The sequence below is a fragment of the Oryctolagus cuniculus genome, chromosome 10 (genome assembly GCF_964237555.1).
Source record: "Oryctolagus cuniculus chromosome 10, mOryCun1.1, whole genome shotgun sequence".
In the NCBI taxonomy this organism is placed as follows: domain Eukaryota; kingdom Metazoa; phylum Chordata; class Mammalia; order Lagomorpha; family Leporidae; genus Oryctolagus; species Oryctolagus cuniculus.
Window position 1 is genome coordinate 55,789,497 of NC_091441.1, and position 25,057 is coordinate 55,814,553.

The 25,057-nt window shown below is 37.4% G+C and overlaps 1 protein-coding gene, 1 long non-coding RNA gene and 2 other non-coding genes across 22 annotated transcripts in view; 3 read left to right on the forward strand and 1 right to left on the reverse strand.

Moving 5' to 3' along the window:
* The window catches only part of MIB1 (MIB E3 ubiquitin protein ligase 1), a 164,424-nt gene that overhangs the window by 42,787 nt on the left and 96,580 nt on the right, over positions 1-25,057 (reverse strand). Inside the window, exons 11-12 of the mRNA XM_002713451.5 lie at positions 18,426-18,623; positions 15,405-15,556 (exon numbers count right to left, since the gene is read on the reverse strand). Of these exons, the coding sequence (XP_002713497.1) occupies positions 15,405-15,556; positions 18,426-18,623 (350 nt within the window). The remainder of the gene's footprint in view (positions 1-15,404; positions 15,557-18,425; positions 18,624-25,057) is intronic.
* LOC103349303 (uncharacterized) lies at positions 98-23,364 on the forward strand. 19 transcript variants are annotated; one of them, XR_011379400.1, is made up of 6 exons: positions 98-398; positions 870-1,040; positions 2,138-2,376; positions 10,155-10,447; positions 11,987-12,160; positions 12,623-12,909. It is a non-coding gene; the product is annotated as an uncharacterized lncRNA (long non-coding RNA). The 19 variants fall into 19 exon arrangements; XR_011379399.1 differs by having other exon boundaries at positions 10,297-10,447; XR_011379398.1 differs by lacking the exons at positions 10,155-10,447; positions 11,987-12,160; positions 12,623-12,909 and adding exons at positions 8,857-8,991; positions 21,156-21,399.
* Positions 2,530-2,590, forward strand: MIR1-2 (microRNA mir-1-2). Its single transcript, NR_162451.1, has one exon. It is a non-coding gene; the product is annotated as a microRNA mir-1-2 (primary transcript).
* On the forward strand, positions 5,531-5,590 carry MIR133A (microRNA mir-133a). Its single transcript, NR_162523.1, has one exon. It is a non-coding gene; the product is annotated as a microRNA mir-133a (primary transcript).

Genomic DNA, 25,057 nt, shown 5'->3' on the forward strand with positions numbered 1-25,057 from the left:
AAGTGGAAACATGAGAGACCGCTTTATTTGGCAGTCCTCAAAAAAAAAAAAAAAAAAAAAAAAAAAAAAAAAAAGGCAGGACAAATGGCAAAGCAGTGTTTGGACTGCAGGATGAACAATCAATAGGCAGAAAGCAAGATAGAAGCTTCCTCAGCTTTTAGATCGACAATCGACAGCTGAGAGACTATTTTTTGCTATGGTTGACTAAATATGGTCAGGGAAGAGAGAGGCACAAGAGAGCCTGTTTGCCTGGGAGTGCATGTTTCAAATGCTTAGCTGCCTATAAAGCTGTAACAGTTTAGCCTGTGGTCACTGAGGGAAGAATATAAGTTGGTCTCTGTAGTGACCATGTGGAAGTCCTGACCTCGCTTGCAGACTTGACCTCTGGATATGACAAGGTAGCTTCACTACTGTTCTACCATTTAATCCTGGAAACTAAAAACAAAAACAAAAAAATCTCAAAGCAAGAAAGATGCAGAATATTTCCTGAGAAGTGAGAAGAACCCAAATGTATTCTGGTGGGCAAACGAAAACAGGGGGCATGTTTACAGTAACTTGAGGGGGGTGGGGGAGGTATTTTGTTGTCTTTTTTTGAAGACTGTAAAATTAACTTCCTCTGCAACTTTTTCCCCTCTTCTGAAGCATTTCATCTGACAAATAAGCTAGATTTATTTTCGTGGTCATTGTAGCAACCTTTCTTGGTTGCTTAACTTTCTCTACATTTATGTGCAATACTGGTAAATTACATTCCAAATCAAATGGCCTAAGCTGATTCAACAGTACAGGAGCTTGTTTTTGTTTTTTAAGTGGAAGGTGAGGGAAAGGAAAAATTAGGCTTCCTCGTTTGTTTTTCAAATTTATCTTAAAAGGTGAGGCTCTGTATTCACTGATACATCCCCTTAACTTCACCGAGCTCATGAAAAGAAGTGCTGAATCAGCGAATCGAGTGAGGAACAAGATGAGATGGCTGCGGCTGCTGTGACTCTGTAGGTCATTGCCTCTCTTCCTGCTGCAAATGCTGCACAACACTAGGCTTACAGGTAACAGAGCACAAGGCCTATACTTTTAAGGACGCTTATGACTTTCTGCATGCTTACTTATTACTGACTTGAAACATGTTCTTATCATTAAACTAAATTCTACCTGGGCATAGCCTAATTTCACAGTTCAACTTAAGAGCTTAGGTAGTGTAAAAAGAAATGTCCAAATATCATGGCAGATAACTCGATGTAAAAAATGTGCAAATCCATTACTATCATTGACATTATTAAAGATTTAGTTTTTACTGTTTCAGATTAAATGATAATTTGCAATCCGGGTAAATCACATCCTGCTTCCAAAATAGACTACCTTTTAAAAATGATTAAATGCCTATTTCAAGGTTTAGTCAACCAAGAAAGTTGGTAGATCATTTTTAATGCTAGCTATTAATTGGTCACACAAAAAAATCAGAATGTGCAAAGTGTAATTCTAATGCTGCATTGCTGAAACTGTCAGAGTACTGGGTTATCTACTGCTACCTTTTGATTTGTTCTCTACAAGCTGCACCAGCCTTTTGTCACAGGCTGCAGAAATTCTACTACCTTTGCCCTTTTTAAATCTCCTTGGTCAAATCTGAAAAATTCTTGAGGTTTTCTTTTAAATTAACCTTTTAATATCATCACCAAGTATAATTTCTTCACATGCTAAATAATCAAGCTAAAACCTAGGTGCTCCGAGGCTAAAATCTGTCAGTTCTTTTGAGACTTTGGAAAAGTTGGCTGTTCTGGTAAGTTATCCTTTATATTAAACTTCTTGAAAAATCAAAATAACTAATCAAAATTAGGTATTTAAGCATCTTTTAAAATTTGTATTCAACCCAAGCAGAAACACCAAATTGCAAAATTCAGGTAACTAATAAAGACAAGGGTACAAAAAAGAAGTTTTCAAATGATCATGATTTCTCATCTATGACTTTTTTTAAAACCTAGCAAAAAATCACCATCTCTAAAAATTCACTCCTCTACACTCTGAAAAGATTTTTTTAACCTCATTATTTCAATGTTACAGAGGTATATGTTGGTTATAATTAAGTTTTGAATAAGATACATACTTTATAAAAAGAATCTGAACTGAATTAATTACTATCTACTTGTAGGCCCTAGAAGCAAACTCTCCCCTACCCCTCCCCCAAAAGAAGAGAAGAAACTTGTTCTGAAGACTATGAAGAAATACCACGCTGATCTTAGCAATTTCTGAAAAACTCCACTAATTCTATGAATCTCTTGCAAAAAGAACCAAATCAGGACAAAGTTCAACAGATAACTGGTCAAATGTGTAAGAATGTCTATGTCACCGAGAACAAGGAACCATAAATGGTATCAATGCCATGACCAGGTAAATTTTTTATAAAGTTTAGTCTTTGATAAATTGGTCTCTACAAATGATCTACCAGTGATCTACATCAGTAAGCTGAATGTTTTACTAACAAATGAGAAAATAAAATACTTTGTTTTTACAGCTAACAACTTAGTAATACCTACTCAGAGTACATACTTCTTTATGTACCCATATGAACATACAATGCTATGGAATGTAAAGAAGTATGTATTTTTGGTAGGTAATAAAGCATCAAGAGAGAACTAAACTGCAGCTAAAAGAAGCCACTGCTTCTTTCTACATGAATGACCTTCATATGGTAAATTAACCTACTATCAAATAAATGACCTTTGGCAATACTAACACCAAAAACAAATGTACCTACTACAGAGAGATGGAAACTAACTATACCTAAGAGTTAATATTTTGTGAAGGAAAAATTTTACTTTGGTAGATTTCAAATTCTCATGGAACTCCTCTCAAAACGCTTAACTTTAAAACATTCTTCATTTTAGATTTTTAAATTAAACACTTACATGACAACGTCTGACTACAAAAGGGAACTAGTATTACTAATACAACAGAATAAGGGAAAACACATGACCTATTTTCTGTCTCCACAATTTGATCTTAATTTATCACATTCAGAGGGCTGACTGATTTGTTATGAAAATTAATATACAACAAAAGCTGACTTCACTCACATTTTAACAAATATTTTTCAGATTTTTATATATTTGTCATCTATTCATATTAGAGAATTTCCTAAAGCAAAACTTTTGGTGTTTTAGGTTTTGTAACTGGACACCTACAGACATATTCAACATCCAAAAAGACTATCTTTTAAGTAATTGTACATAAAAAATAAAAGTGGCCCTTGTTCTCAGGTTTATCAGATTCTTAATCCAATCTTTGCTTTAAATGCTGTTAATACTTAAAATTAATTAAAACTTTTAAACAGGAAAAATGACAAAATTCTGGAACACAGTTATAAGTTAATAGGGTATATTGGTAAAAAATTGTCAAATATTTAGAAAGAGTTATCTTATTATCTATATTATCTTTGAATTTTCTTTTTCCAAACGGATCAATTAAGATCAAAACACTGTAGTAAAGAACTAATTTATACAGATAGAGTAACCACTTTTATTGGTACTATGCAATAATTCATTTTTAATAAACATAACAGATCACTATATACAGCCTGTTAAAGATTCCAAAATATGTTTTCTATTTTATGTGGTTTACTTTGCATATTTATTAAAATCACAAATAATTAAACTCATAGCAATAATAAGTGATACTGCTTTTAAGCAATTAAAACATGACAAAGTTAGAGAAACAAAGGAAAAAAATTCATACATACTAACCTTTTCTTACTAAAAGTTATTTCAACTGGAATATTTATACACATAAAGAAAACATAATATTTTAAATTTCTTATGTTAGAAATCGAAATATAGGCGACTTAGTTTAACTATAATTTTTTAATAAGACAGTTATAGAAAGATGTTTATTTTTATTTTATCAGCAGATTACAAGGATAGATGTATGTCGCTGCATGTTTACTGGAAAGTATAAAAAGTGCATGATTAAGAATCTTCTTGTTATATTAAGAGTATATAATCCTAACAAAATAAAATAGCAGGCTATTCATTTAAAAAGTAAAATTACACAGTAAGTCTCATGCTTACAAGTGTAACTTAACGTATCTAAGAGCATTTTCAATCACTCTAAAATGTCACATCCATCACTTAGATCAGCTGTTCATTTTTAACTGAGTACATGTTAAACTCTGGGCATCTGCTGACACTGGTGTAACTCAAACATTTCAACTGTCTCCCTGACAGGGATAACAGATGCTGACATTATCAAATGCTGTACTATTTTTTTCACCATGGCCTCTCCTTGCCCTGATATGGCCAGTAAATGAAACTGAACTGCCATCCAAAAGCACACTTGAGCAACTGGATCTGCTAAACAGCTTCCATATAACTAGTAAAAATAGAAGCCAGTGTTGTTGCTATCTTCAGTACTTAAGTTCAGGCCATTTAACACCTGTTTCACTTCTATTAGAATAAATGACAGAAAGAATTGCAGTTACATTAATTTTACCAAGAGCATGATACTTACTAACCAACAGATGCAGAATGTACTGAATTAAGAAAAGTTTCCATATTGCCTGAATTAGTGTTGACCCAGTTTAATTCCAAATAGTAAGAAGAAGCATATTTCATTACTCTTTATATTTTACTGTAAGGACATACCTTAAGACAAACAAACTTTTTATACAAGTATTTCAGAAGACATCCCTTCCCTGATACTGAAATCAATAGATACAGATCAGGAAAATCTGTACAGATTTTTAAAGTATTAGTCATATGGTAGATTTTAATACTCAGATTTATGGATTATAAGTAACCATCACAAATCAGTTTTATTAAATTGTTAATGAAAAATAACTAGAGAAACTGCACCCGAAACTACAGAGGATTTAGTCAAAGAAACAGACCTTTAGAAGGTCTTAATAGACCAAAGACTTATAGCCTTCCATAGCAAAAACAAAGAAAAACAACAAGGCAAGCACAGTTCATTTCAACACAAGTCCAAGCAATTCACTGAATACACATGTGAACTATTTATAAAGCAAAGGGCAGTGGTACTTTCTTAAGGCCACTTATATTCCTCCACCCCATGTCAACAACTTGCTATTCATCCTCAACTATAACACACACACACACAAAAAGCAATGGTGGTAGAAATGTGTTATTAGCAGTACTCTTCATCAACCCATTAGCTTAACCACTGAAGTCATCTGGTTTGCTGCCTAGTAATAGAAAACATTACTCTGAAATACATAAGGTCTATTTGTTCTTCTAAATACTGTTGGTTTTACAAAAAGTTATTGTCTACACTTAAGAATTAGCAAAGATGTTGAAAATAAAGATGTACAATGATAATTCCTTAATGCTTTAGCAACATGTTAAAAGGAAGACTTCTGAACCCAAAGAATAGGAAATCATAGGAAAAGTGCCTTCAAAACAGAAATTTCACATTCATTGACTGAAGCACTGGTAGCAAGAATTTCTAAGGTCCAGAACTATAATTTCACAAATGAAAAGCATTTAACTGTTTTGGATTCCAAACTAACAGCACTACAATGCTTTGCTAGAGCTGGTAAAATGGAACCAAATCGCCTCTTCAATGGATTTGGTCCCCTTCAACCAGCTGTAGCTATGCATTGATTACTACAGGACAGCCAACATTTTCATTCATGAATGTCAATCACATATCAACTAATTTCAACTTACTTAAATTATTCAGAATGTGGTTAACATAAAATAATTTGTTATTATTCTACTTAGAAGAGTTCTAGGGGTTAAAGTTGTTTACAAAAAGCTTTATGAACCATGTGTGTAAGACTTAAGGGTTTCAAATAAAATAATTTTGCTGACTTATTGTCTCTTGGTATTACATTTCTTATCTTTCAGAAATAAAATGATAATAATGTAGGCTGTACTTCATCATAATAAATTAATAAATAACCTTCCTTCAAAAGAAGAAAATAACTGGAAATTCCACCTAAAACCTACCTGAAAACATTTTGAGAATGACACTGTGGGAGTCACATGGATACACACATATTTCAGGTTTTAGAAAGCTGTAGCATTACATAAAACAATACTCTAGAAATGTCACATCACCATCTCTCATATAATTAGTCCTTAATTTTACCGCTATTTACATTAATGTTATCAGGTAAGGAGAAAAAGGAGATAATATAGAATGTCTTGTGTAGTAATTACTTAATCCTCTGACCTAGAACCCAAGGCATTTAATCCTCACGAAAGGAAGAAAAAAATGCTATAAGCATTTTTACTCTCTTTTCTCATGAAGCTACTTCACCACTCCATTCTGTTTCCTCAGCTGTAAAATGAAGATCTCCTCTAATATTTACATTCTAATCAATCTCTTCACTCTTGCATTCTTTGTCCTTTACAAATACATACACATAAAATTCTCTCTCACTCTCACTTTTTCCCTCTCCCTCTCCCTCTCAGTGGAGACAAACTCAAGCAAGGGGAAAATGACAAGTGATCTGATATCCATCTAATCTTCATAATGACTTCAATAAAATTATAAATAATTTAATGTCTTTTTTAAAAGAGAGGCAAATATTTCAGCAATTAATGAAGGGTTACTGAAGGCAATTCTCAACTCCTGACCATTGCTCTATTTCAAAATGAAATCACCCACTTAAAGACTGTGGGCAAAAGGAGGTATCATGTGTAAATAAATCTTATCACTTCACTCAAAAAACAGTCTTGTACTTCTTAATTACACCTCAGTCAGTCACATTAAATACACTTATGTGTTACAAGGCACATAATATTTGACAGTAGATGTATAAGCACATTTTAGAGAAAATGGACATATTATAAATCCACTACCATTTAATAGACTTTCAGCTATTTTTTGTGTATATCCATTCAGCATGTTCAGAGTTACGGGGAAAGAAAAACATTAAACAAGATATAGTCCAGATGATCAAATATTTCTGTATCCAACACAGTCTCATTTACCAGACCATATGAAAATTTCAGAATTTAAAAAGCTGAAGGTATCATAACATTCTTGAGGGAAAACTATGAGTTACTTACATATTCCTTAAGGTTACCATGTGTCTTTCTAAGAATAAATAAATAAGTAAATAGATGAAGTTATCTAGTAACCTGAAAACAGAACAACTACATCACATCACGGGGTTCACTTATATCTTACTGTCACTCCTCATATTCAGTTTGTATTAAAGAAAAATGCATAAGTAATGCTATATAAAGTAACTTTATAATGTGGCAATCAGTACCCTCAAAAAACCTACCAATTGAATTTGCTAGCTCTGCAGAGAACTGCTGAGTGAATTATTTTCATGCCTATGAGGAAACTCTAAAAACTTAAAGGCAGCTAAAATACAGGGTCCTCACAGAGATAGTTCATAAGTAACATGCTGATTAATGCTAATCCAAAAAAAAATTTGCTTTCATTTTTATCAGACGAAATAATCTCTCCTCTTGAAATAAACCTGAAATTTTACCTACATACAAAAAGTGAAGATGATATGGCTAAACTACAGAGGAAAACATGCCAATAAATATCAAACATAAGAATATATCAACAATACCATTCCTAGTTAAAATGTCTTAAAAACAAAAGAACTATACATTGAAGCATGTAGTAACCGCTATTTTGTAATACTAAGAACTTTATGAAGCCAGGACCACATCATGAAATTTTATATTCTGCAATAAAGCAAACAGCTTTGCAACTCTTTTTCTCTTTGTCTCAATTACTGTCATACTATGAGGAAACGTCAAGATCAGCTTTGAAATCTAGAATCTGTGCTGATCTGGACATTTGAAATCAAGATTTCAAAGTTCATTCTTAAAAAAATATAGGCCATTGGCCGGCGCCGCGGCTCACTAGGCTAATCCTCCGCCTAGCGGCGCCGGCACACCGGGTTCTAGTCCCGGTCAGGGCGCCGGATTCTGTCCCGGTTGCCCTCTTCCAGGCCAGCCCTCTGCTGTGGCCAGGGAGTGCAGTGGAGGATGGCCCAAGTACTTGGGCCCTGCACCCCATGGGAGACCAGGAGAAGCACCTGGCTCCTGGCTCCTGCCATCGGGTCAGCGCGGTGCGCCGGCCGCAGCGCGCAGGCCGCGGCGGCCATTGGAGGGTGAACCAACGGCAAAGGAAGACCTTTCTCTCTGTCTCTCTCTCTCACTGTCCACTCTGCCTGTCAAAAAAAAAAAAAAAAAAAAAAAATATAGGCCATCAAGACATATTTTGAAGACTGGAAAAAATCATTTTTTCTTTTAGCAGAACACATTCAGTAATTATTAATTCTACTGTGTTATTGATCCATTGCTGAAAAACTATTATTGCTAACTAAAAGCAAGGCCAGGAACTACGATGGTACTTAAATTTCTACATTTATAACATGTACATACAAATTTTGGAAACTTTTCCATATTTTAAAATAAAATACATGGAAATAATTTTAAATAAGTATTTGTGATGGCATTAGAATATATTCCCAATAATTTGTTACAGAAATATATATATATACATTCTAATAAAAGAAGTAACTTCAAAAGTAGGTAAGAATTACATTAATTAAAGTGCAATCAATTTAAATTAAAATCGACTACACATGAAGCCAAACAGAGTAATTATACTAAATAACGATAACTGGGGCATAAAACACAGATCACAAGAACAAGCTGAAATGTTACAATTTAAGGTAAAGGAGTTATTAAGATATATAAACTGAGAAATGGGAAAACACTGCTGTATCTGTTAATCATATTTTATATTTTATCCAAAAGTGGTAAGCTCATCAGGTTCTGGAAATAATTATTTCCTTATGTCTCTTTTTTTTTTTTTTTTTTTTTTTTAAGTAAGTATGAAGGCTGAAGTGATTTACTGTTTTTCTAATTCTAGGGCACTAAAAATGGCTACTTTTATCTTTTGACATCACTGGTCAGTAAAGGAAAGTGAACTCTAAGAATGAAAGATTTGGAAGGAAAAAAGAACTCAAAGGACCACAACTTTCAATTATAACTGATAAGAGAAATTGTATCCTCTTCTAATAGCCTCCCAATTAAAATCACACAATCTACCAATCTTTAATCCCAACTACCTAATATATCTTAAGGAATTAGGTATAAAGAACTCATGTAGCTTAAATGATATACTACTTTGTTGTAGAATACAGGCATTTTGCCCTTTTTTACTAATGTCAGGTAATACCAATTACCTGGTTGGAGGAGTCACTATTATAGATTTTCTTTCTTATTTCAAGAGTTTTAAAAAGTCTTATTTATTTTATTTTTAGTAATAAAAAGGGAACAAATTTCATGTATTTAAGAGTATAAGGATACTTCCAACCCTACCCTCCCTCTCTTATTCCTACTTTTTCCCCTTCTTATTTTTCTTTTAGTTTTTACAATGACCTAACTTTCAATTTTCTTTATAATAACAAGCTTAACCCACTAAATAAAGAATTCAACAAGTAATAGCAGAAAAATCACTGGTCATCAAGAGTATAAACAAGGGCTATAAACAATGACCAAATCTCAAAATGTCAATTTTTCTCAAATCCATTACCTTTTTTTTGTACTCTATGTATTAGTTACTACAAACAGGGGAAATATATGATATCTGTCTTTTGGGGACTGGCTTATTTCACTAAGCATAATGGTCTCCAGTTGTGTCCATTTTTTTGAAAGACAGGAAGATTTCATTCCTTTTTATGGCTGAGTAGTACTCCATCATGTATATATACCATATCAAGTCATCAGTTGATGGACATCTGGGTTGGTTTCACATCTTAGCCATTGTGAATTAAAGCTGCTATAAATGTTGGGGGCGGGGGGGTACAGAAAACCCTTTCATGTGCTGATTTCATTTCCTTTGGGTAAATTCCCAAGAGTGGAATGGCTGAATCATATGGTAGGTCTACATTCAGATTTCTTAGGAATCTCCATACTGTCTTCCATGATAGTTGTACTAGTTTACATTCACACCAACTGTGTATTAGGGTACCTTTTCCCCCATATCCTTGCCAGAATTTGTTATTTTTTGATTTTTGGATGACAGGCATTCTAACTGGTGAGAGGTGAAATCTCATTGTGGTTTTTATCTGTATTTCCTTGATGTCTAGTGATGCTGAGCATCTTTCCATGTGTCTGTTGGCCACTTTTTTTTTTTTTTGGACAGGCAGAGTTAGACAGAGAGAGAGAGAGAGAGAGAGAGAGAGAGAGAGAGAGAGAGAGAGAAAGGTCTTCCTTCCATTGGTTCACCCCCCAAATGGCCACTACGGCCGGCGCTGCACCGATCCGAAGCCAGGAGCCAGATGCTTCTTCCTGGTCTTCAACGCAGGTGCAGGGCCCAAGCACTTGGGCGATCCTCCACTGCCTTCCCGGGCCACAGCAGAGAGCTGGAATGGAAAAGGAGCAACCGGGACAGACCCCGATGCCCCAACTGGGACTAGAACCCGGAGTGCCAACGCCACAGGCAGAGGATTAGCCAAGTGAGCCACAGCGCCGGCCCATATTTCATACTTTGAAAAATTCCTGATCATATCCTTTGCCCATTTCTTAACTGGACTGCTTGTTTTGCTGTTACTGAGTTTCCTGAGCTCCTTATATATTCTGGATATTAATCTTTTTACAGCTGTATAATTTGCAAATATTTTCTCTCATCCTGTAGACTGCCTCTTTACTTTGCTGAGTGTTTCCTTTGCTGTGAAGAAGCTTCTTAGCTTGATGTAATCCCATTTGTCTATTTTTGTTTTAATTGCCTGTGCTGCTAGGGTTTTATCCAAGAAATCTCTCCATGCAAATGTCTTGCAGTATTTCCCTCTAGTAGTTTGATGGCTTCAGGTCTCAGATTTAGATCCCTGCTCCATTGTGACTTGATTTTTGAACAGGGTTTAAGGTAGGGATCTTGTTTAGTACTTCTGTATGCAGAGATCCAATTTTCTCAACACCATTTGTTGAAGAGACTGTTCTTTCTGCAGAGACTGATTATGGCCTATGGGTGAAATATTAGTTGGTTGCAGATGCATGGATTGATTTCTGGGATCTCTAGTCTGCTACACTGGTCAATGAGTCAATTCTTGTGCCAGTACCAAGCTGTTTTGATTATAACTTCCCTGTAATATTTTGTTAAGATTTATTTATTTATTTATCTGAGAAACAGAGATACAGAGAGAAGGAGAGACAGAGGGAGAGAGAGGTCTTCCATTCACTGATTCAATCCCAAATGGCCGCAACAGCCAGAGCTGGGCCAGTCTGAAGCCAGGAGCCAGGAGCCTCTTCTGGGTCTCCCACATGGGTGCAGGGGCCCAAGCACTTGGGCCATCATCCACTGCCTTCCCAGGCCATTAGTAGAGAGCTGGATTGGAAGAGCAGCAGCTAGGACACAACTGGTGCCCATATGGGATGCTGGTGCTACAGGCAAAGTTTTAACTTACTACGCCACAGCTCCAGCTCCCTGCAATATGTGTTGAAATCAGGTATTCTGATGCTTCCAGCTTTATTTTTATTGTTTTGGATTGTTTTAGCTATGCAGGGTCTCTTGTGATTCCAGATGAATTTTAGGGTCATTTTTTCCAGATCTGAGAAGAACGTCTTTGGTGTTTTGATTGGGATTGCACTGAATCTGTAAATTGCTTTGGGTTGTATGAACATTTTGATATTAATTCTTCCAATCCAAGAATATGGAAGATTTTTCATTTTTTGGTGTCTTTTTATTCCCTTAAAATTTTTAATTTTCACTGTAGAGATCTTTCATATCCTTCATTAAATTTATCCCAAGGTATTCAATTTTTTTTGTAGTTACTATGAATGGAACTGATCTTATAAGTTCTTTCTCAGCCACGGCATTGTTTGTGTATACAAAGGTTACTGATTTTTGAGTGCTGATTTTATATCTTGCAACTTTGCCAAACTCTCTTATAAGTTCTAATAATCTCTTAGTGTACCCTTTAGTTCCCCTATGTACAGGATCATGTCATCTACATACAGAATAATATGGCTTCCCCCTTTCCCATTTGTATCCTTTTTAGTTCTTTTTCTTCTCTAATGGCTCTGGCTAAGACTTCCAGAACTATACTGAACTGTAATGATGAGAGTGAGCATCCTTGTCTGGTTCTGGATCTTAGTGCAAATGCTTCCAGTTTTTACCCATTCAATATGATACTGACTGTGGATCTGTCATATATTGCCTTGATTGTGTTGAGGTATGTTCCTTCTATACCAAATTTGCTCAAGGTTTTTATCATGAAAAGATGTTATATTTTATCAAATGCTTTCTCTGCATTTATTGAGATAGTCATATGGTTTTTATTCTTCACTTTATTAATATGATGCATCATTTATTGACTTGCATATGTTGAACCATCCCTGCACACCAGGAATAAATCCCATTTGCTCTGAGATTTTCAGAAGCTTCCTCAAGATTTATAAAAAATTAAAGAAACAGAAGAAGCAATTTTTCTCCTCCTGAGTAGCCTTAGAATTATTGAATATACCATGTCTACTCCCAGTAAAAATGCAACAATCCAAAACATTAAAGATAACTGTACCAAAATACCTCAATTTCTAGTTTATCTTAAACATCATGATTTAAAAGTGTAACTTAGGGGCTGGCATTTTGGCATAGTGGGTTAAACTAATGCTTGCAACACTGGCATTCCATATAGGCACCAACTTGAGTCCTGGCTGCTCCACTTTTGATCCAGCTCCCTGCTAACATACATGGAAAAGCAGCAGCAGATGACTCAAGTAGCTGGGCCCCTTCATCCACATGGCAGACCCGGAAGAAGTTCCTGGCTCTTAGTTTCGGCCTGGCCCAGCCCTGGGCGTTGCTGCCATTTGCAGAATGAACCATCAGATGGAAGATCTCTCTCTCTCTCTCTCTTTCTGCCTTTTCCTCTCTCTCTGTAACTCTTTCAAATAAATAAATAAATCTTAAAAAAAAAAAAAAAAACTATAATAGTCCAGGAAAAAGTGGTGGGTCAGTAACACTGGGAGTAGGGATAATGGAGTGAACTAGAAAAACTGGTAGAATAGAAGCTTTGAACTAACTGCAAGTTGAGAACTAGAGAGAGATAGCTCTATCAATGAAGCAGCAAGGGGAATGATGCACTAATAATCACTCTTGATTAAATCACTCTCTGTCCACATACATGATTTAGCTCACAAAGAGACCACACAGGAAAAAGTAGTATAAAGTGGTTTGACAGTTATGATTCTAAAATCATACAGCCCTTTTTAAAATTCTGGCTGTTCGGGACGGCGCCGCAGCTCACTAGGCTAATCCCCTGCCTTGTGGCGCCGGCACACCAGGTTCTAGTCCCGGTCGGGGCGCCAGATTCTGTCCCACTGCCCCTCTTCCAGGCCAGCTCTCTGCTGTGGCCCGGGAAGGCAGAGGAGGATGGCCCAAGTGCTTGGGCCCTGCACCCCATGGGAGACCAGAATAAGTACCTGGCTCCTGCCATTGGATCAGCGTGGTGTGCCAGCCGCAGCACACTGGCCGCGGCAGCCATTGGAGGGTGAACCAACGACAAAGGAAGACCTTTCTCTCTGTCTCTCTCTCTGTCCACTCTGCTTGTCAAAAAAAAAAAAAAAAATCTGGCTGCTCCACTAATCAAATATGTGGTCTTGAACAAATAAATTCATTACTATAAGCCTCATATTCTTCATCTATGAAATGAGTATATTAACACTTGCCTCACAGAACTGCAGAAAGGAGTGAATGAGGTAATGCATGCAGAAAACACTAAGTAGAGGCATGGCATGTGGTATGGGCTAACCTTATCACTGTTTGAAAGGCATGGAACATGTAATACTATTCCATCTCCTTCACAATATAAAAGTATGAAATATTCAAATATTTTTAACTTGAAAAACAAAATCAAGACATGATCTTAAATAAGGCCATACATGGTATTCTATTTTTATATGCCCACTGCTATGGGTACTAACAAGCAACAGTGATAACATCTTTGTTTTTCTCTGATTGCCCTCTAGTGGTGATTCTGACACTTAAAAAAAAAAGGAAACAACATAAGTAATAAGAGATCAGGATAGATAACAACTATCAAAACAAACATCAAAATTGGGGCCAGCATTGTAGCATAGCAGGTTAAACCACTGCTTGTGATGCTGGCGTCCTGTTTCAGAATGTCTGGTGAGTACCAGCTGCTCTGCTTCTGATCCAGCTTCTGATAATGGACCTGGGAAAGCAGCTGAAGATTGTCCAAATTCTTGGACCTCTGTCACCCATCTAGGAGACCAAATGGAGTTCCCACCTCATAGTTCAGCCTGGCCCAACCTCTGCTGTTGCAGCCATTTATAGCTGAATGAGAAGTAAGAGCTCTCTTTCCCTGTCTCTTCTTCTCTCTGTCGTTCTGTTTTTCACATAAATAAATCGTTAAAAAATAAACAAACATCAAAGTGAACATTTCCCTCAGATATGTAAGTGTGATTGAATATTTGTTCCAAAAAAATGAGTATACAGAAATCTCTAGGTTAAGCAAAGCTAAGCATTTTCCTTTTTTTGTGGGCCTCTGGAGACCATCTATGAATAATGTGACTCTCTAAAAGTTCTCAAACTTTAATCAGCAAACACATTTTTCAGTGGAACACCTATTATTTTGACAATGATTGGAGGACATCTACACTAGGAGTTTACATAACTAATTACAGAATTAATAATGAACTAGGTAACAGTATTTATTTAGTAACAAGTTTTAAAAGTAATTACCATGAAGATGTATAACATAGGAGGACATCTTGAGAATGAGCTTGAAGAAACATCAATCTCCAAACGGAATGCATTTTAATTAAACCTTTAAAGATTTGTATCTACATTTTTTTTTAATTTATTTATTTATTTTTTTTTGACAGGCAGAGTGGACAGTGAGAGAGAGAGACAGAGAGAAAGGTCTTCCTTTGCCGTTGGTTCACCCTCCAATGGCCGCCGCGGCCGGCGCGCTGCGGCCGGCACACCGCGCTGATCCGATGGCAGGAGCCAGGAGCCAGGTGCTTTTCCTGGTCTCCCATGCGGGTGCAGGGCCCAAGCACCTGGGCCATCCTCCACTGCACTCCCTGGCCACAGCAGAGGGCTGGCCTGGAAGAGGGGCAACCGGGACAGAATCCGGCACCCCGACCGGGACTAGAACCCGGTGTGCCGGCGCCGCTAGGCGGAGGATTAGCCTAGTGAGCCGCGGCGCCGGCCTGTATCTACATTTAACATTTAAGTAATCATTTTATAATACTTGTATTACTTTAACAACTCTCAAAACTCTCATATAAAACTAATCCACTAAATGAAGGTATAATGTCCACAAATGTTTAAAATGGCTTAAAATATTAAAATAAACTAAAATCACTTCCTCACCTGTTTCAGCAAAAAAGAGAACCAGTAATAGGAAAATATTTTTAAAGTACACAAAAAATAGCAAAAGATGACCTCTTTACCTGGGATTTCCTCTTAGAGCAGCATGGTGTAGAGCATTAAATCCATTATTGTTTGTAATGGTAACATCTGCTCCAGCTTCCAAAAGAACTGCCAGGATATCATCACGTTTCTTACTTATTGCATCATGGAGAGGGGTATCACCTTCAGAATCCTTTTTTGTTGTTGTTAAGTTTAAAGAGATATTCATTAGTTCTTCTTAAACTAATCACCACATCTCATAGCAAAACTGAATTACTCAACAGAAAAAAGTAAACAGAGGCCAAATCCAACAATAATTAAAAAAAGATCATGCTCTGGATTAAATAGGAGCATTAATTCAAAAAGTTCACAGAAAAAGGGAACTAAAACATAAGTTTATTTGGGCACAAGGAATTCTGAAATCCATGCATGGCTTTTTCATAATATGCTTTCCATAAAGTTGTTAAAACCCTTCCTAAGAAAATGCAGGTAAGACACACTAGCCACATTAAATAGGCATACTCAAATCTAGATGGAAAACACAATAAACACGTTGTAGTTTTCCAAATAAGAAAATAAATGTTAACTTGAAATATAATTCACCTAAAAAAATTAATAAGGTGAAAAAGCTGCCAAAAAGATGTAATAAATTTTAAATGGCTTGCTACACCTTATTTCTACCACTAATGATTGTACCCTGAAATTCCATCCAAACCTACACCAGGCTCAGGCCCCATAACAACAATAAATTAAAAGTGATTTTCAACTTAGCTGTACATTAGACTCCATTGGGGAGCTCTTAAAAGTCCTTATGCTCAGGCTGTTCTCCAGATCGACTAAATTTCTAGAGGTGAGAGCCAAGTACCAATAGTATTTCAGAGCTCCCCAGATGAATATATTACAAAGTTAGAGAACCATCAACCTATATGTTTTCAAAGAGCAGAAAAGTGGCTAATTAGATCAAAGTAAAAACAAACTGAAGTGAAAATTTAGTATTTTCAGACTACTTTTTTTGAAGCTATTTTTTACATTAACAATTGATTTACCTACTCACCAGCCATTTGCATAAATGAGTAATTTAGACTTCACTGAATTCATAGTTTCGTAGATGTTACTGTCAGTAAAGTCTGAGATAGCCTGTCCTGAGGCATATAGCACACTTGCCAGATCAGTTTGCCACCTGTTTTTGTAAATTAAGTTTTCAGTGGAACACAGACACACCATTCATTTATGTACTATCTATGGCTGGTTCACTCTATAAAGGCAGAGCTGGACAGTTGTGATATATGAAAATTTACAATATTGTCTTGTTACAGAAAATGTATGCCAATCATAGGCATATATTCATTCACCAACAGAAGGAATTCTTAACCTCAATGCAACCCAATCATCCACCTTCCAAATTCCTGTTAATCTTACAGCATTAAAAACTTTTATCTTTGGGGCTGGTGTTGTGGCACAGCAAGTTAAGTTACCACCTGTGGCTCCAGTATCCCACATGAATTCTGGCTGTGCCACAACAAATCCAGCTCCCTGCTAATGAACCTGGAAAAGCAGAAGATGGCCAAAGTGTGTGGGCCCATGCCATCCATGTGGGAGAACTAGAAGAAACTTCAGACTTCTGGTTTCAGTCTAGCCCAACTCTAGCCATTGTGGCCACTTGGGGAGTGAACCAGGGCATGTTAAGATCTATTTCTCCCTTTCTCTCTACAATTCTGCCTTTCAAATAAATAAATATGTTTTTAAAACAAAACAACCAAAAAAAAGTGTATGTTCACCTTGAGAGGGGCTCTTGACATTAGTGGAATACCCTTCTACAGGTTCCTGGTCTGTTGTGCCTCGGGTCCTCACAGTAGTTATTCCAAACCTTTCTCATTCTTCTCAATCATTCTACACTCTCAACACATAACCTTGACTCTCATTTCAGACAAAAAGATCAAAAGGTATAAATTCCCTCTCCATTGACAGATTAATACCCCAATTCTCCCATTCTCCAAGCCTGACACTCATTAATAATGTCATACACTAGACCCTGTCAGTTCCAGAATGGTTATACGTGAGAAACATTGGTTCCTAATAATTATCCAGCTTAGCAAAATCTATTCTTACAGTTCTTCTCAAACCCTCACTCTTATTATCTTGTTATTTTTTTGTTATATCTCTGAGATCTATCCAATCCAATTCTTGGTTACTATGAATTATCCAAACTACAGGCAGCTTAAAGTTCTAATCCACTTTTTGTTTTAATCATTAGCTTTCTCTTTTATACAATGTATTTTTTAAATATTCGAACAGTGTTTCAGGTAATGTTTTTATTTAAAAATAACATGCTATTTCAAGCCTATTCTGTTAAAGATGATCATAATAGATAACAGTCTAAAAATAGAAACTGAAAGTTAGCAAATTATGTTCTTGTGCTATTTTATTTTGCTATGAAATCATTACATATCCATACCAATTTTGAGTTTTGACAGGTAGACAAAAGACAAGCTGTTTAGTAACCAAACTATAAATGATGGACACAGATTACACTTCCCTTAAATAAATGGCTTAACTCATCTGGTGGCTAACACAGTGGTTAAGAAGACTCTGAGAATTTTTATGTGATGATCTTTGTTTCAAAAATTATGTCCTATTGTAAATCACTCTAAAACCCTATATATTTGCCAAACCAGAAAAGCTACCAAGACTGAGGACTAGACCAAGACCCAAAGAAACATTAAGCTATGATTAAAATAATTTAGATAGCTATGAAGTAACTTTTATGAAATACAGTCTGTTACACTTCTTTAAGCTGCCAAAACTCACTGTCATGATCAATAGGGTTAAATCAAATGCATTTATAAACTAGTATTTTTGACAGGAAACCCCACTTCCATGGCACTCCACCCCCTACTCTGAACCAAATCTACTGACAGTTTCTAGAAAAAAGAAGGTTTTCTAAGAAGGAAGAGTTGCCAATTTTGTAACTTTCTTTATCTTTGGTGTGCTTAGGATAGACCTTAGTGCTCCCCTTTAATGGGAACCTAGCAATACTTGCAAAATATACATAAAGATTTTACCTGGAGACTGGGATGACAACCAAAGTCCAATAAAGTCTTCACTACTTGAAGATGACCTTTATTAACAGCAATATGAAGTGGTGTCTGCCGGCGTTTGTTGCGGGCATTCAAATCAGCACTGCCTCGGTGTAGTACTTCTATAACAGCACCTTCATCTCCAAAGGCTGCATGGTGAACTGCTCTATCTCCATCTTTATCCTAAACATTAGTATTTAAATTTGAATTAGTGAATATTTTAGAAGAAAAAACAAAACTATAATAATATACCAAGAACCAGATTAATTTGAGAAAAATAAACAAAGTAGAGCCAACAAAGTAACCAGAACAGTGATTAATTCCAAAGATAAATGATAAGCCTAGACCAATATATTATCAGACCAATAGCTATATTTACTAGACTAATAGTTACATCATATAAACTACATGTAGTTAAATCATTACTCTGGCCCCCTGAATTTGTTACAGATAACCAATGAGAATTTTAAGGGACAAGGTTACAGAAGACCTTCACAAGGTTATCTCAAAGAATTTATAAAGGGACTTATACTAAAGCTAACACTGATCTTGACTCTATTTTTCTCTCCCCCCTATTCTTCCTCCCAATTCTCCAAAATCTGATCTTGTTCCAATATTCCCTCTTAGCTGATGGAACCACAGGTGATATGGTCAACAAAATCATTATCCCTAACTCATACTCATCTACACTCTTTTTGAGTCCTCTATTACACAGTCACCAAATTCTATAGCTTTTTTTTTTAAGTTTTATTTATTTATTTTCACTTTTATTTGAAAGGCAGTCACACAGAGACAAAGGAAACATCTTCATTCCCCAAATGCCCCTAATAGCCACAGCTGGCCAAGGCTGAAGGCAGGCACCCAGAACTGAATGCTGGTCTCCTGTGGGTGGCAGGGATACAAGTACTTGAGCCATCATTTGCTGACTCCCAAGTGAAGGAGCAAGGACTCAAACCACACACTCTAATATAGGATGCAAGCATCCCAAGCGCATCCTAACAGCTGTACTAAATGCCCTTCCAAAATTCTAACCTTATTTCTTAATTTATGCTCAAATCTGTTCTATCTTCTCCAACTATACCACTAGTTCAGGCCTTCATACTCACTCACCTAAACTAGCTCCTTTTGTCTCTACTTTATTGTTACCCAAATCTATTCCTCACACCAAAGACAGAATTCTCTTTGATGTCTCTCTACTACATTAAAAAAAAAAATCTCTGTCTATGTCTGCCTCCGTTTTTGCTTTGGTTACTGATTTTTCTTTTTTTCTTTTCTTTTTTTGTTTTTAATTGATTTGAAAGCAGAGTTACAGAGACAGAGAGAGGGAGAGGCAGAAAGAAAGAGAGCGAGCGAGCGAGCAAGAGAGATCTTCCACCTGCTGGTTCACTCCCCAAACAGCTGCAACAGCCAGGGCTAGGCCAGACCACAGCCAGGAACCAGGAGCTTCTTCCAGGTATCCCACATGGGCGCAGGGGCCCAAGCACTTGGGCTGTCTTCTGTTGCTTTTCCAGTGCATTATCAGGAAGCTGGATTGAAAGTGGAGCAACCAGGACTCAAACCGGTACTCATATGAGATGCCTGAGTAGCAGGAGGTGGTTTTACCTGCTATGCCACAGCACTGGCCTCCACCATTAATGATTTCTAACCTCATTCCACAATGTCTGGAGAAGATGCTTTGTATGTTTATGTTTTTAAATTTATTGAGACTGCACTTGTGACTACTGTAGTTTATCACCCAAGGTTTCTTGTGCTGGAAGCTTACACCCCAAAGTAAAAGCACACGCAGGTGGTGGGTCTTTAAGAGGTGATAGCTGTAAAAAAAAAAAAGAATGAAATCCTGTCTTTTGCAACAATACGGATGCAACAGGAAACCATTTTGCTTAGTGAAATAAGCCAGTCCCAAAAAGACAATACCATGTTTTCTCTGATATGTGGTAATTAATATACACCACACACAAAAAATATAATGTATATGAGCAAAATTGCATTTTGAGACTTGGTTATAGTTTACAGCCCTTGTCTATACTCTTGACGAATAGTGGCTTTTCTACTTGCTACTTGTTGAATCCTTTATTTGGAGGAGGATTAAACTTGTGATTATAAAATAAAATGAAAGTGTGCCATTGTAAAAATTAAAAGAAAAAAATAAGGAGGAGAGAGGGTGGGAACTATCATTACTCTCTTATCTATATATATATATATGAAATACATGAAATTTGGTCACTTTATATAAATAAAAAAATTTTAACTAAAAAAAAAGTGATGGGGCCTGCACTGTGACATAAAGCCACCACCTGCAGTGCTGACATCCCATAAGGGCGCCGATTCTAGTCCCTGCTGCTCCACTTCTGATCCAGCTCTCTGCTACGGCCTGGGACAGCAGCAGAAGATGGCCCAAGTCCTTGGGCTCCTGCACCCGCATGGGAGACCCTGCAGAAGCTCCTGACTCAGCACAGCTCCAGTCACTGCAGCCAATTGGGGAGTGAACCAGTGGATGGAAGACTTCTCTCTCTCTTTGCCACTCCTTCTCTCTCTGTATAACTCTGACTTTCAAATAAATAAATAAATCTTAAAAAAAAAAAAAAAAGGGGTGGCTGGTAGAAAGTAATTAAGTTGGGGCCAGCGCTGCGGCGTAGCAGGTAAAGCTGCCACTTGCAGTTTCAGCATCTCATATGGGCTCCGGTTCAAGTCTTAGCTGCTCCACTTCCAATCCAGGTCTCTGCTATGGACTTGGAAAGCAGTGGAAGATGGCACAGGTCCTTGGGCCCCTATACCCACGTGGGAGACCAAGAAGAAGCTCCTGGCTCGTGGCTTCAGATCGGCGCAGCTCCAGCCGTTGCAGCCATCCGGGGAGCAAACCAGCAGATGAAAGACCTCTCTTTCTGCCTTTGCCTCTCTGTAATCTCCCTTTCAAATAAATAAATAAATCTTTAAAAAAAAAAAAAAGAAAGAAAGAAAAGTAAAGAAACTAAGTCATGGAGACACTGCTCTCATGAAGGGATTAATGGAGGTCTCACAGTATTGAATTAGTTACAGAGCAGGTTGTTATAAAACAGTAAGCCTTGTCTCCCCTGGTCATTTACTCCCTCTCTCATCATGACAACCCCAAACCCAGACCCCTTCCTTAACTTGTCCCTCTATTCCCCTCGCATACACACCTGCCACATAATGCTGATCACTGAAAGGCCCTCACCAGAAGCCAAGGTCATGCTGTTGGGCATTAAGAACTATGAGCTAATGGCCTAGGAAAGCAGTGGAGGACGGCCCAAATCTTTGGGTCCCTGCACCCACATGGGAGACCCAGAAGAAGCTCCTGGCTTCACATTGGAGCAGCTCCAGCCGTTGCGGCCATCTGGGAGGTGAACCAGCAGATGGAAGACCTCTCTCTCTCTCTGTGTCTCTCGCTCTCTCTGTGTAACTCTGTCTTTCAAATAAATAAAAAAAAAAAAAAAAAAAAAAAAGAAGAAGAGGCCGGCACCGCGGCTCACTAGGCTAATCCTCCACCTTGCGGCGTCGGCACACCGGGTTCTAGTCCCGGTTGGGGCTCTGGATTCTGTCCTGGTTGCCCCTCTTCCAGGTCAGCTATCTGCTGTGGCCCGGGAGTGCAGTGGAGGATGGCCCAAGTGCTTGGGCCCTGCACCCTACGGGAGACCAGGATAAGTACCTGGCTCCTGCCATCGGATCAGCGCGGTGTGCCGGCCGCAGCGGCCATTGGAGGGTGAACCAACGGCAAAGGAAGACCTTTCTCTCTGTCTCTCTCTCTCACTGTCCACTCTGCCTGTCAAAAAAAAAAAAAAAAAAAAAAAAAAAAAAAAAGAAGAAGAAGAAGAACTAAGAGCTAAATTAGCTCTTTTCCTTATAAAGTACCCTGCCTCCAGTATTTGTGGCCAAATATATGGTCTATCTTAAAGAATACTGCATCTGCACTTGAGAAGAATGTATATTCTGCTGTTGCAGAGTGTTCTTTAATGTGTTTGTTAGATGTAGTTGGCTTACTGTGTTGTTCAGGTCCTCTATTTCTTTGTTTTTTGTCTAGTTGCTCTACTCATTGAGTGGAGTACTGAAATCTTCAACTACCTTTGCAGAAATGTCTATTTCTCCATTCAATTCTGACAATTTTTACACTGCACGAAGGTTTATAATTTTTTTTTTTTTTACAGGCAGAGTTAGACAGTGAGAGAGAGAGAGAGACAGAGAGAAAGGTCTTCCTTCCATTGGTGCACCCCCCAGGTGGTTGCTACGGCCAGCGCGCTGTGCCAATCCGAAGCCAGGAGCCAGGTGCTTCTCCTGGTCTCCCATGTGGGTGCAGAGCCCAAGCACTTGGGCCATCCTCCACTGCCTTCCCAGGCCACAGCAGAGAGCTGGACTGGAAGAGGAGCAACCAGGACAGAATCCAGTGTCCCAACCAGGACTAGAACCCAGGGTGCCGGCGCCCCAGGCGGAAGATTAGCCAAGTAAGCCGCGGTGCTGGCCCATAATTGTTTTTTGCTGTACTGAACCTTTTGCTAATGTAAGTGCAACATCATTCTTTGTATCTTGTAAGCTTCTGATTTAAAGTATATTTTTTAGTCTGAAATTCTAACAGTCACCCCTGCTCTCCTTTGGCTACTATTTCCATGACAAATCTTTTTCCATCCTTCCAGTTTCAATTTATTTGTTTTCATTGAATCTAAAGCAAGTTTCCAAAAGATGGCATATAGCTTGATAATGTTTTCTAATCCACTCTGCCATTCTCTGTCTTTGAACTGTAGTTTAACCCATTTATTTACATTTAAAGTAACTAATGGTAAAAAGGGATTTACTCCTGTCATTTTCCTATTTGTTTTCTATATGCTTTATAGCTTTTTTGTCCCTCATTTCCTATACTGCTGTCTTATATTTAGCTGATGTCCTACAATGAAATGTTTAAATTCCCTTCTCATAATCTGTTGTGTATATTCTTGAGTATTTTATTTGATGTTATCAAAAGGATTACATTTAAGCTCCTAATTAGATAATACCTTATTTACATAAGATAAAACCTTATTTACATCTCCATTCCCAAATCTTTAACTTACTGATGTCACAAAATCATACCTTTGTGCATTTTGTATCCAAAAGCATAAAGCAGCAATTTTTTAATGCAATAGTCTGTTAAATTACAGAGATGACAAATGTAGAGTTGCAAAGCAGTGTTACTACTGATTTTTAGACTAGTAATTTTTAACATAGTAGTCCTGGTTTCTCTGCTTTTGATTCAGCTCCCTGCTAATGCACCTGGAAAGCAGGAGAAGATGGCCCAAGTATTTGGGACACTAGTACTCACATAAATGACCTGGATGAATTTCCAAGTTCCTGGCTTCAGCCTGGCCCAGACCCAACCATTGCAGCCATTTGGGCAGTAAACTAGCAGACAGAAAAAAAAAAAATCTTTCTCTCTCTCTCTCTCTCTCTCTCTCTCTCTCTGTCTTGGTCTCTGTTTCTAGATGATTCCTTTGTTTTTTGTTTTTTGGTTTTTTTTTAATTGTGTTTATATATATATATATATATATATATTTTTTTTTTTTTTTTTTTTTTGTAAAGCAGAGACACAAACAAATGGAGAGATTTTTCCACCTACTGGTGCACTCCCTAAATGCCTGCAATAACCAGGGTTGGGCCAGGCTGAAACCAGGAACAGATAACATTTTTTTAAAAGATTTATTTATTTGAAAGGCAAAATGACAAAGATCAGCCGGGAAGGCAGATTCTAGCAGGCAGGAGGCGATGGCTCAAGTTGTTAGATCCCTGGATAGAATTTCCAGTTCTTGGGTTTAGTCACACCCATTACAGACATTTGGGACATAAACAGTAAATGTAAGCCCTCTCTGTGTCTGTCTCTATTTCTATCTCTCTCTTACTCTCTCAATTAAAACAATTAAAAAGTCTCCAGACTTCTCCAAATGTCCCTCCTCTCATGGGGAAAAAAAAAAGGCCCCTACTAAAGAACCACTGTTATAAACAAATTTATATCCTATAAAAATGAGGCTTTGATGAAGTTTTATTTTAGTCATATGCCATGAGTTAGATTTGTATTTAAACTCAATTTTTTTTAAAGACTGATTTATTTATTTGAGAAGCAGAGTTACAGAGAGAAGGAGAAACAGAGAGAGGAAGAAGCAGACAGAGAGGTCTTCCATCTTAGGCCATCTTCTGCTGCTTTCTCAGGCCATTAGCAGGAAGCTGGATAGGAAGTGGAGCAGCTGGGACTCAAACTGGCACCCATATGGGATGCTGGCACCATGGGCAGAGACTTAACCAACTATGCCACAGCACTGGCCCCTAAACTCAACTTTTAAATATAGATTTCAATGAATAATTGGGAAACTGTGTTATCAATTTAACATGATATACAAATATCCCTTTTTTTGGGACTAGCATTGTGATGTGCTAGGCTAAGCCTCCATCTGCAGCACTGGCATCCATATTGGCACCGGACTAAGTCCAGGCTGTTCCTCTTCCGATCCAACTCTCTGCTCATAGCCTGGAAAAGCAGTGGAAGATGCCCCAAGTGCCTGGGTTCCTGCACCCACCCCAGTATAAGCTCCAGGATCCTGGCTTCAGATCGGCTCAGCTCTTTTTGCCGTTGTAGCCATTTT